The 13,821-nt window shown below is 34.1% G+C and overlaps 1 protein-coding gene across 1 annotated transcript; it reads right to left on the bottom strand.

Annotated features, from left to right (window-relative positions):
* Window positions 1-10,160: 10,160 nt before the first annotated feature.
* Window positions 10,161-11,468, bottom strand: LOC129249841 (uncharacterized). The gene has a single exon (XM_054889511.1). The coding sequence runs from the start codon at window positions 11,466-11,468 to the stop codon at window positions 10,161-10,163; it is 1,308 nt and encodes a 435-aa protein (XP_054745486.1).
* Between the last annotated feature and the right edge of the window lie 2,353 nt (window positions 11,469-13,821).

Raw genomic sequence — 13,821 nt, 5'->3', positions numbered from 1 at the left:
ATTGCGTCTTGTGCATATTCGTTCATATTCTGTGGGCTACCAATATACGAAGATGGCAATATAGTTAAACGTCCGATGTCGTTAATATTAGCATCATTCGCTATCGCATCTTGCAAATGAATATATTGTTCAGATCTTAATTTTGCTTGGTTGAAACGAATAAAATTGAGACGTTCTGTTTCTATTTTGGCATACATATCAACGATGTACTGATGATATAGTTTACGACATCTCAAGATATAATTTTGTTTTGATGGACAAACCATCAATCGATGAGAATAAAAATTCATGGCACTAACTTTTTTCTGTATATGTAGACCTGAAAATAAGTGGAAAATGTGACTTAAGAAATTTCTACAAATGATGAAATGTCAACACACTGAAAATATTATTTACCTGTTCGTGGATCAATCATTGGTATATTGATATGGTATATTGTAATGCGTTGTAACTACGATGAAGTTCCGAAACACGTTGCAATTGCTCATTTCTACGATGAAGTATAATATCACGCGATTGAAACTGATCATCACGAATTACAATTGCAACCTCATCAATTGTCGGTGCATTGAATCTCCTTTCATGCTCTCCAAAAGGTGTTCTATCAGCCCTTATTACGATTTTGTGATTATCAGATGGCATACGATTGAGAGCAATTTTGAACAATTGAACTAATGCGTTATGCTGATGGAAAAACCTTTGTAGCTCACAAATAATTTCTCGCCTAGTATTCAAAGCAATTGCACAACGTTGATCCAATTCACGATTTTCATCACCAATAAAATAAATTTGCAAAAATTGATAATCAGCGTCGGGGTATGGCAATAACGAACCAGCTTGATGATAAATTTTGCCCTGAATTTGCAACATGTATGCAATTTTAGGTATATGTTGCATAATAATTTTTAAAAGATTGATTGGGACAATCCTGTTTAAGTATTTACCTTAAACGTCGGCGTACAATTATCTCTAATAATGTTAGTAGCACCAAAAGAAGTCATTTGAAATGCCGAATTGTATTGTTGAATATGACTCAAAAACTGCTTCGAATTTTCATAAGACCCAAAAATTAATGAAGACAATGGTTCGGGTGGAGTTTCTAATGGTGGCAATCTCACTTTGCCATTAGCACAACACATGCCAGGCGTTTCACCTGGAAATTTAGCCGCATCACAATGTGGACATATTGCGTCCATTATTCCAATATATCCGTACATACTGTAATTAATCTGACTGTTGTAATTAAAAGCAGCACGCTATTTCGTGCATTACGTTCACGCTGCGATGCATTAGCTTGTGCTCGTTCATCTGGAGTCTGTGATCGCCTTTGTAATGCCGTAGCATTTACATGACGCGTTCGTCGACCTATATTTCCTCGTGTGGGTCGTGGCATTTTTCTTTCAATTAGAAAAGAATAAATTAAATAAACGGAAAATCCTACATTAATAGTGGTACACCATATGTTTTTTCAAATAAGGAAACACATGCATTCATGTAATTCACTTCAACAGTTCAAAACTTACCGTTGTTTGCTCGGAAATTCGCTTTGCGCTGTATTTATTCTTTTCACAAATTCACACAAACTTCAATAATTATTAAAAAAAAAAAATCACTATAATAACTAATAATTTTGCACCGCGGTAATTTCGGACACTACTGAACGTATGGGGCCAAAGAAAACGCTCCAGCGATGTTTACACTCCAATGTCATATTATCTCCTAATTTGAATTTTCTTAAAGCTAAGAGTCAAAGATTTATATACCTATCTATACAAAATATTCATGTATTTCTCTATGCAAAATAAATGCACCGTAATATAGTTGGATGTCTTTTCAAAGCCTACTTTGTTTGTCGATCTGCCTGCTACATACATACCTACATGTTGATATAAATATAATGCAAGTAAGTTTGTAGGCGGGAATAATAAGTATGCTAGTTAAGACGAAAGTTCATAAATTTTGAGAGCGAAAGAGCGTAGCTAAGTAGGTAACAAATCGTTTAGTAAATGATTAAACTATTATTGATGTATGTATGTTAATATGAAAACGTATAATCCGCTGGCTAAGTGGGATGAATCTGACCAAACAAATAGGTTTTTGGTGTGTTTTTAAAAATAATTTCACCATACATTGAGCGCTTTTCAGCTTTTCAAGTAGGTACGAGTTAAATAAAAAAAATATGTAACATATGTGTGGTGAAATTTTTGCAACGTTTACCATGAAGGAAATAAGTAATGAGGTGTTTGTTTTGATTTGTTTCTAACATGCTGATTAACATTTTTGTCTACGTGCACATATCTCTTCACACAAAATGTAAGCACGAACAAAATGTGCCATTCTCAAATAAAAATACTTTGTGCTTATTCTTACATCGAAATGAGTGGAAGTAGAAAGGTAAGTACAATAAAAAAGTTGTTCGATACATTCCAACGGCCGATTTTCTGTTTCAGATTTTGCAATTGGGAACTCGCCTTCAGGTAAAAAGAATATATTGTTATGTGATTGAATATACCATTTTAACTGGTTGTGGTACATAAGAATGCAATCTCTTAACCTGAAGGCGAGTTCCCAATTGGTCTATATCGGGAGTCCTTAGTTACCCAGCGAGAAGAAAAGTCCTCTTTTCATTAGCATTTATCAACAACTTACAATGGATACTCATGTGGTTCAAACACATCCTAGGGTTATCCAGGTCCACGTTTTGGTCTATTTCTCGAGACCCTAGTTACGGAGGGGCATTAAAAATACTCTATACTATAGCAATCATCAACAGTTCCCATTTGCTACCCATATTGTACAAACACATCCTTAAGTTATCGGGGTCCATATTTGAGCCGATATCTCGAGACCCTAGTCACGGAGCGGCATCAAAAATACTCTATACTATAGAAATCATTAAAAGCTTCCATTTTCTATCCGTATTGTACAAACACATCCTAGGGTTACCCAGGTTCACGTTTTGGCCTATTTCTCGAGACCCTGATATCCGATTCTTAAAACTTCAAAACACAAACCATCTACTGAATAGTCCAAACAAAGCCTAAAAATTTGGTTTGTATAGGTGAGTACGTTCTTGAGTTATAAAGTCTCAACGAAAAATGGCATTCATTTTTATATATGTATATAGATATAGATAAATGTATGTTCAACACAAAACAAAAAAAAAAACATATTACTTTAATTTAACAGAACTCTAATATAATGAATTTCTTCGTCGTCACTACTTAGTATACTCAACCGGCAAGGTTTTTTCGGTGGAATAATATCGTCTTCACTTTCAGAACTTTTTTCTTCACTTAAAGTTCTTGCATCTTCTTCCCTATTAAACAGATCTGTAATTGTACTTTGGTTGCTGGTCCCTACCAGGTCATTGTAAATTTCTGGGTATGGAGCTAGACAGTTTTGCAGCACCCTTTTGAATTTTCGGCTTCTTTCAGTAGAAGGGTATGCATTCAAGGAAAATTACTCGCGCTTTTCAGCTAACCTTAGGCTTCTTTTAATGTTTTTAAAGTTAAATTATTAACTGCAAAATCCTCATCACTGCTAGTGTCCCCAAAATCGATTTGATTTACAGCTTCGGATGCTGTTTTCACCAATTTTGCTTCGTCAGCAAGTTCTAATATGCTACCAATATCATTTTCTGACGATTCATGCACGTTTTCTATTTCAACTGAAGAGAGCCATATTTTCTTGTAACACGCATTTATTATCGATGTTTTCAGTTTTTTAGCGACAACGATATGATGTCGATACAGAACTTGATTGAAGAGCGATTCTACGTTGGATTTCCAGGCTGGCATTATTTTCGGTGTTAATGGTGGTTCCTAAATAAACGAATTATTTTACAAACTCGAAATTATAACTGCTAACAGTGACGTGGGTGCCGATTCGCGAGTGCGCCGACTATTTGTTTGATGACTGGAGGTACTTCGTTTTGTCCTCGTTCACCATCAGCCCATTCGTTTTGCCTCTTTATCCAGTTTGGAGAAGGCAGAACTAAGAGTGCGGTTGTTATTGATATCATCGGCATACGCCAACAATTGTACGCTCTTATAAAAATTGTGCTTGAGGGATTAAGTTCTGCGGCTCGCACATCAGGTTAAAGAAGTCAGACGATAGCGAGTCACCCTGTCTGAAACCTCGTTTGGTATCAAACGGCTCGGAGAGGTCCTTTCTAACTCTGATGGCGCGGCTGGTGTTGAGCAACATCATCTTGCATAGCCCTATTAGTTTTGTGGGGATACCTAAGTAATTCAGACATCGCGGCATACAGGTAGAGTAAAGTCGGGTATTGTGGGCACCATTTTACCTTGATATTAATTTTTGCCAAAATAATCGTAATAGGAAAACGATCTTGTTTTCTTTATAACAGATATTGAGTTTCTTTACATTTCATTGCAAAATATACCCTAATATACTCGTTTTCGTCTAATATTATAGAAAAACTGAAACCACCTTAAAAGTTGATGACAAGAAAAATGGTGGGTAATGTGGTACGGGATACTCGGGTAAAGTGGGCATCTAGATAAAATCACCAAAAACAATTGTAAGAGCCCATAATAAGGCAATGAATTTATTTATATATTTTTTTTATTTTAATTAATGACCTTGTGGGTTGACTATTTGAAAAAAAAATTATTAAACTTAGGTAAATATAAATCCACATTCTGTATAGCAGGTTGTGGAAATATGTGCTTCTCATACTCTTGCTTAAGTAAATCTAAAATCATTTTTAGATTTTCTTTTGTGAACCCTTTGCTGTATTAAAAGACGTTCCCGTTGGAGAGCCAACCTTTCCTTGCAAATTGCAAATTTCGGTCATTAAGAACATTTGTTTGGACTTTGGCAATTCCGTCAATGGAAACGCCAGGGAACGGATATCGTGTCTTGTGAGGCCGCAAAGTCTTGATTCCATTTCTAATGTATATTTTACAAGGTATTTTTCTGTGGCTTCGTCCAGTATTGATTTACGTCCAAGTGGGGATTTTAAAAGCAGGCTAGGGGATGCATTACTCCTTGCCATTCTTTGTAATGTAAAACGCGGCACATCAAAAGTCTTTGATGCAAAAAGTGTATTTGCACATAATATTTCTTGCATCGTTTAGGTTTAGTGAATTAGATAAACAATTATTATTTTTTGCTAAATTAATTGAGGTAATTATATTATTTAGTTCATTATAAACTTCTGTTATTACCGTAATTTCAGATAGTTCTTTTATATTAAGTTTCTCTAATGTTTTCTCAAATTGATTATTTATTATTCTTTGTTTGTTATTGTTTTCCAATAGTTGATTAATTCGGGTTTGTACTTCTATCATATCGTCATGGTCTGGCGTTCCTATCGTCCATTTTAATCCTGTGCCTAAAAAATCGAATGATCTTTTATTAATTCTAGTTATAATTTGGCTTTCAAGGGTTTCAATTTTGTTCATTAATATCTTTATTTCAAGATTATGTTCTAAATTATATCCGTTCTTAATTATATTCCCATATGGTTCTAGTATTCGAGTTATATTTGATATGTGGTGTAAATAATCGTATTTAGTAAATACAATGCTTGTTTTCTATCTCTATCGATCTATTTTTATTATTAATAATATGATTGTAAAGGTTTTCATTTTTAAGATATTCGTATATTATTTTTATTTACTATTTTATTCCTAATTGTCGTAATAGTTCTTCCGTTGTCAGTTTTTACAATATTTTTACGAAATTTATTCTTTGATTTATCCCTACAGTGGGTCTTAGTGTTTATGACGTCTCCTTCTTAATAAGTGATGTTTTTAAAGTTGCCTTGTTGTGAATTGATCTTTAATTTTTCTTGTTTAATCTTTAATTTTTCTTCTATATCAGGATACTCCTGTTGATTAAAAACACGTGCGTGGGTTTTTATCCTGGGGTTGAATGTATACTTTTATTATATTGTTTTACAGCTTCAAATATTATATCCTTTTGTTTTGATTTGTGTTGTTTTGCTAATGAATTTGTTATTTCTGCAATGGTGCTATGCAACCGTCCTACTTGACCGTTAGTTGTCGAGTGATATGGTGATGTAGTGATATGTGTCGCTGACTAATGTTTTAGCGTTTGGGAAAATTTGTGAGAGTATTTCGTCTAATAGTCAATTTAAATCTTTTTTTGTTTGTATTTGTCTCAGGAAACAGTATTTTGAGTATTTTTCAATTGTTCATATATATATTTATCTATTCATGTAAAATGTATCTATGTGTATATGAGTTCCTACTTTATTTGGTGTTGGTGTTTTTCCAAAAGGTATTTTATTTGGGGGTCTGTCGTATTTACAGGTTTTACATATCTCGCATATTTTTGCTTGAGCTTTAGTCATTTCTACTATATTAGGCCAATAATATTTCTCATTTAGTTGTCTTGTATTATTTTTTTTTTAAGTTTCTATGCGCTCGGTTATGTATTTTTTCTACAATACTAGTACGTATGTATATCAGTGTCTGATATATCTTCCAATAGTGAGTTCGTTATAATGAATTTTATGGCGGAAAATTCTTCTAAGATCGGTTTTTCTATTAAGAATAATATTTCCGCTGACGTGAAGATTGCATTTACTTTGTTTAGTTGTATGACATCTTTTAGATTATGTTTTAGCATTTCAACTGTTGTGAAGTAAATGGTGTGTCGTAAGTTATCAAATATTTTTTTAGTATGTAACTTAACTTTTGCACGAAGCGCGGAAGGTTTTTAAAAATTAAACTACCTTGCTTGGTGTTTCAATAATAAATCTCCCTCTCTTTATTCATCTTTTCTTATTTATAACTTATTTACTTACTACTACATTCATAACCCTAGCTTAATTCTTAATATGTGTGAAGCTTAGGATTCTATGTATATCTTAATTCTATGGAAAGCGGACCATAAGTGTTAGGTGACGGCCGCTTCCTCTATTAGCAAAGTGTCAATGACATATTTGACACTTTCGCTAATGGTACATAAGTGCTTCTATTAATTCTTTATTTATTGGGAATCGGTGTGTGGTATTAACTTATGGTTAATTGTTTACATAGTGGGTAAGTAGTGTGTGGTATGGGTGGCGTTAACTCCCCCTCTTCTAAATCGAAGCGTCCCGTCTTCGAATATAAAGCTGTTAAGTGGTTGATTTGATTTGACAACTTCAATAATAATATATTTTTTCTTTTTCTTTTGATTTTTTCAATTGAATCTGAAAATTAATATAAATAATCAATTTATAGACAAAATATGTTGTTATTGTTATTAATACCAAAGCCGTAAATGACCATCAAATGGGGTTTCTTTTTATTTCCTGTTTTATTGGAGTAAGTATATTAAAATTGTCCAATTTCAGATCAATATTTTTTGTTTCATTGCATTCTTTTACAAAAAATGGTTTAAGTTTTCCATCTTTTGAATGGTTTAAGATTTTTCCTGTTGGATTTTCATATTTTTTACTATCAATTGTTACATTATCCTGAAATGTTATCAAATAAACTCCATCTATTGTATGATTATTTACTGTATGAGTGCCTGATGCAATTATAGCACCATCTTTTACAATTTTTATTAGCTCATTTTTTTCATTTATTTTTGTACAATTAGCGTGTCTATTATTCAACATATCTGACAAATATGTATTATTTTCATTTATCATACAAATGAAACACCAAAATTAAGAAAAACATTTTTCTAATAGCGGTCGCCCCTCGGCAGGCAATGCCAAATCTCTGATTATATTTCTGCCATGAAAAAGCTCTTCATAAAAATGTCTTCCGTTCGGAATCGGCTTAAAACTGTAGGTCCCTCCATTTGTAGAACAACGTCAAGACTAACACCACAAATAGGCGGAGGAGCTCGGCCAAACACCCAAAAAGGGTGTACGCGCCAATTATGTATATATATACATATATGTATATATAATTCTGAATGATTTGCTCTTTCAAAGCCACTGTTGAAGTTAGCCTACTTGTTTTTATTATAAAGTGCCTTTTTACATTGTTTGTTTCTGATTCCAAACGAATTTTGCTCAACTGCTAATTTGATCAGTTGAGTATATTTCTGTTAACTTTTGGTGAAAAATTAATTTTTGTGTGTAACCGTGTTTTATGAGACCCAGAGCCAATACAGAAGGGGGATTATATTCCGAAAACTCATTAAAACCATTGTTTATTAATTCTACATAAGCAATTAATTTTTATTAAAAACTAGCGGCCCGGTACGTGCTTCGCTACGTATAAAGTGAAATATTAAATCAAACTCATTTATAAAAAAAAAATATATTTAATTATTTGCTAGCTATTTTAAAACTTAATCCAAAACATTTGGATAAACAATATTTTTTGTTTTTCCAGTTTGAGCATGAATAAACAAACGGCTGGGGGTACCGACTCTGGAACAGGCAACATAAAGTTGGCCATGTGAAAAACATGATTCCTCCAAATTCACACCACAAACGTTAAGTGTTTGCCCTTGAGCTTTGTTGATGGACATCGCAAATGATAAACGCACAGGATATTGTAATCGTTTGAATTCAAATGGCATATCAGTTGGAATCATAGGGATACGCGGTATTAAACAAACTTCTTCTTTTGATTTACCAGTTAAGATCGTAGCTTCAATCAAATTTGACAATAAATTTTTCACAGTTTTGGTGGATTAATATTTCGCAATAATATAATCAAAGAACCCACTTTCAGATTCAAGCAATGCGGTGGCATACCAGCCGGTTCTAATGAATTTAAAAATTCAGTTGGATAATTCATTGTCTCATCTTGATTCATAGCACTGCCAATTGATTTATATGTCGTGACTACACCTGGGAGTTTTGCTTGAATTTGAAAATTAATGGCATTGATATGAATATTCTTCGGTGCTAAAATGGGCGCGTTCTCTCAACCAATCATGATTTCTGTAATTCTGAAGAATATTTCGAAAAACACATTCAATCAATTCATCTATCGATTTCGTAGTTGTACAAAAATTGTTCGGTACAGTAATCAATCCGTTGGTTCTGTCGATTTGTATTTTGCCATCACCAATATGTAACAATTGTTTTGAAAACTCATGGGCAGCTGGATCATTTTGTAGATGAATACGCATATTAATGTTCAGTGTCAATTTTTGTACATATCTCCAAAGAACTGATGACTTCAAACAGGCATTTATTTCATCAACAGGAGTTGACCGAGGAATGACAGGCAATGTTTGTCGAAAATCCCCTGACAGTAATATCAAAGCACCACCAAAAAGCTGTTGGTTACCACGTAAATCTTGCATTGTTCGATTAAATGCTTCTAGTAATTTTTTATTCGCCATTGTACACTCATCCCATAAAATAATTGACGTTAATCGCAGAACTTTTGCCATAGCAGAATTTCTTGAAATATTGCAAGTTGGAGTTTCAATCACCTGTACATTCAATGGCAATTTTAATGCAGAGTGTGTTGTCCGACCACCTTCTAATAATGTAGCAGCAATTCCCGAAGATGCAAGTGCCAATGCAATTTTCTGTTCCGGTCGAATAGCGGCTAAAATCAGTGATATAACGAACGTTTTGCCTGTACCACCAGGTGCATCCAATAAATATAACCCACCTGCATTATTGGAAATGGCTTGCATGATTGTGACATATATAGGATTTTTCAGTAAGAGCGCTTCAACTTTTGAACTTTTTTGAATAAAACACAAACGGTTTGACTTTTTTAAGTAATTTTTTTTTTATTATCGAGTTTGAACATATACATTTAAGTATGAAATTCGATTTCTCTTGCATGACCACCGCGTGCACGTTTTACGAAGTCCAATCGTTGAACCCAATTTTCGACCACTCTTTTGCATAAATCGGCCGAAATTCCAGCAATTTCGCGTTCAATATTGGCTCTGAGCTCACAAATCGTCACCGGCTTGTTACTGTAGACCAATGACTTCACATAACCCCAAAACGGGACGGCTTGTTAAATGGACCGTAAAATGGCCGTAATGCTCTTAAAGTAGCAGCAACAGAACGAATATTTTCATAAAAAATTTGCACGATTTGCAATCGTTGCTCAAGTGTGTAGCGTTTCATGATGAAATGTATACTAATGAAGTTTACAAATGACAAGCGAAAAATAAAAAATATTGCGTCGTTCGCCCTCGCTATCGGAAAAAAGTTGAAGCGCACCTATTAAAAAACCCTATACATGTTTTTGCTGAATATTCATTTTGGTTATATTCGATTGTACAAATAAACGAAAATCATTAGAATTGAATTCCTTCTCACGTTGCAATTCACGATCAAACAGATCATGCATGTCACGATTTGGTGCGGTCATACCCAATTGTACTAATGTTTTATTTGCAATCCGTAGACACATATCTTCAATTATTATCAAAGCTTCGTTGTACATTTCCAAAGTTATCAACAAATCAGGATTTCTTACATGATGACGCATACGAATTAAAATATCTTCTGCAATATTATGTTTATATTTGCTCCATAATTCCAGTGGATTTGATGGCATACATGTTGATAATATAACGGCAAACAGCATTCGTATTTGTTGAGGATGAGCCGAAATAGATGCATCATGGAGTGTTGAATCCCAATGTGCATCATCCTCCAACAAATGCAAAAGTTGGCATGCTTCACGGTATGTTTCACACAAATGACCGTTGACTGTTCTCAATTCTTGAAATGATTTTGGGCCATTCACGTTAACTAATAACAATCTCAAATAAAAACAATCAACATTGTTTGGATGTACTGTATATTTTTTGCCAATTGCATCTGTTCGGAAAATGCCAGGATGTCCATGAACTGCTGTTCCTTGTTTACGTCTTTCAAATTTTTTCGAAGACACATTCCATGTGTAATACTGAGGCACTTCAGAATATAACAAAGTTATCGCAAATGTATCAGTTTCGCATAATTTGAAAAAAGCTGTTAACGTAGTTGCTGGGGGTTGCGCTGCTCTTTCCAACAAATTTGCTACATTAAAATAAACACGTTGGCCATTCTCAAGATGCACAGCCAAGTGAACAACCGCAGGATGTATTTCGTGCATTGGAAACGACATAATCCCCCAGACAGCTTCATTGCTACTAATATAGCGACCCATTTGATACTGAGTAATTTCATCATTTCTATTATCACCAGCAACACCGAAAATAGCCATATCGCTCCCTTTATTTACATACTTGCAAATATATTTAATGGACTTGACAGAATTACAATATTCCACATTTATATGAGCGTTAAATATTTTCGATAATAATGGACAATACGGAACCACCCAACGATTATCAACTTCAATTTCCTGGTTATGCATTCTAATGATTGCCGTTTTGCCATTATCATTAGGTGATCTACGTCGATACAACGGATATCCGTCATTGCCCGTTATTGTGTCTGAAGTAAATTGCCTTGGGTATCGTTTCGAACACTTTTCATCAATCATACATGGTGAATTCACATTTAGTTCACCGCACGGTCCATGTATCATGTTTTTAACGACAACTTGAAATAACTCAGGATCAGCAGTGTGGTTAGGAATTTTAGCTGATATAAGGTTTTCGATTTGATCCGGAGTTATTTTATGTACCAGCCAAATTAGTATATGTGCGTGCGGCAATCCCCTTTTCTGCCATTCGATGGAGTACATATGGCAACGCACCTCCCCAAATATATATAATTTCACAATTAAATCCATAAGTACTTTACATTTTTGCCGAAAAACACGCGCAGTAATGTCATGACGATCTGTTTTCGACTGTCCTGCAAAAACTGCGGATGACATGTAAATGTAATGAACAGATCCGGTCGACCGTATTTTCGTACATAACATATTGCGTCTTGTGCATATTCGTTCATATTCTGTGGGCTACCAATATACGAAGATGGCAATATAGTTAAACGTCCGATGTCATTAATATTAGCATCATTCGCTATCGCATCTTGCAAATGAATATATTGTTCAGATCTTAATTTTGCTTGGTTGAAACGAATAAAATTGAGACGTTCTGTTTCTATTTTGGCATACATATTAACGATGTACTGATGATATAGTTTACGACATCTCAAGATATAATTTTGTTCTTGTGGACGAACCATCAATCGATGAGAATAAAAATTCATGGCACTAACTTTTTTCTGTATATGTAGACCTGAAAATAAGTGGAAAATGTGACTTAAGAAATTTCTACAAATGATGAAATGTCAACACACTGAAAATATTATTTACCTGTTCGTGGATCAATCATTGGTATATTGATATGGTATATTGTAATGCGTTGTAACTACGATGAAGTTCCGAAACACGTTGCAATTGCTCATTTCTACGATGAAGTATAATATCACGCGATTGAAACTGATCATCACGAATTACAATTGCAACCTCATCAATTGTCGGTGCATTGAATCTCCTTTCATGCTCTCCAAAAGGTGTTCTATCAGCCCTTATTACGATTTTGTGATTATCAGATGGCATACGATTGAGAGCAATTTTGAACAATTGAACTAATGCGTTATGCTGATGGAAAAACCTTTGTAGCTCACAAATAATTTCTCGCCTAGTATTCAAAGCAATTGCACAACGTTGATCCAATTCACGATTTTCATCACCAATAAAATAAATTTGCAAAAATTGATAATCAGCGTCGGGGTATGGCAATAACGAACCAGCTTGATGATAAATTTTGCCCTGAATTTGCAACATGTATGCAATTTTAGGTATATGTTGCATAATAATTTTTAAAACTATAGAATACTTTTATGATTCAGATTGATTGGGACAATCCTGTTTAAGTATTTACCTTAAACGTCGGCATACAATTATCTCTAATAATGTTAGTAGCACCAAAAGAAGTCATTTGAAATGCCGAATTGTATTGTTGAATATGACTCAAAAACTGCTTCGAATTTTCATAAGACCCAAAAATTAATGAAGACAATGGTTCGGGTGGAGTTTCTAATGGTGGCAATCTCACTTTGCCATTAGCACAACACATGCCAGGCGTTTCACCTGGAAATTTAGCCGCATCACAATGTGGACATATTGCGTCCATTATTCCAATATATCCGTACATACTGTAATTAATCTGACTGTTGTAATTAAAAGCAGCACGCTATTTCGTGCATTACGTTCACGCTGCGATGCATTAGCTTGTGCTCGTTCATCTGGAGTCTGTGATCGCCTTTGTAATGCCGTAGCATTTACATGACGCGTTCGTCGACCTATATTTCCTCGTGTGGGTCGTGGCATTTTTCTTTCAATTAAAAAAGAATAAATTAAATAAACGGAAAATCCGACATTAATAGTGGTACACCATATGTTTTTTCAAATAAGGAAACACATGCATTCATGTAATTCACTTCAACAGTTCAAAACTTACCGTTGTTTGCTCGGAAATTCGCTTTGCGCTGTATTTATTCTTTTCACAAATTCACACAAACTTCAATAATTATTAAAAAAAAAAAATCACTATAATAACTAATAATTTTGCACCGCGGTAATTTCGGACACTACTGAACGTATGGGGCCAAAGAAAACGCTCCAGCGATGTTTACACTCCAATGTCATATTATCTCCTAATTTGAATTTTCTTAAAGCTAAGAGTCAAAGATTTATATACCTATCTATACAAAATATTCATGTATTTCTCTATGCAAAATAAATGCACCGTAATATAGTTGGATGTCTTTTCAAAGCCTACTTTGTTTGTCGATCTGCCTGCTACATACATACCTACATGTTGATATAAATATAATGCAAGTAAGTTTGTAGGCGGGAATAATAAGTATGCTAGTTAAGACGAAAGTTCATAAATTTTGAGAGCGAAAGAGCGTAGCTAAGTAGG

The sequence above is a fragment of the Anastrepha obliqua genome, chromosome 6 (assembly GCF_027943255.1).
Source record: "Anastrepha obliqua isolate idAnaObli1 chromosome 6, idAnaObli1_1.0, whole genome shotgun sequence".
NCBI classification, from domain to species: domain Eukaryota; kingdom Metazoa; phylum Arthropoda; class Insecta; order Diptera; family Tephritidae; genus Anastrepha; species Anastrepha obliqua.
This window is presented reverse-complemented; position numbering and strand designations above follow the sequence as displayed.

Coding starts and splice junctions, on each gene's coding strand:
- LOC129249841 (XM_054889511.1), bottom strand. CDS start 11,468: ATGATACATGGACCGTGCGGTGAACTAAATGTGAATTCACCATGTATG.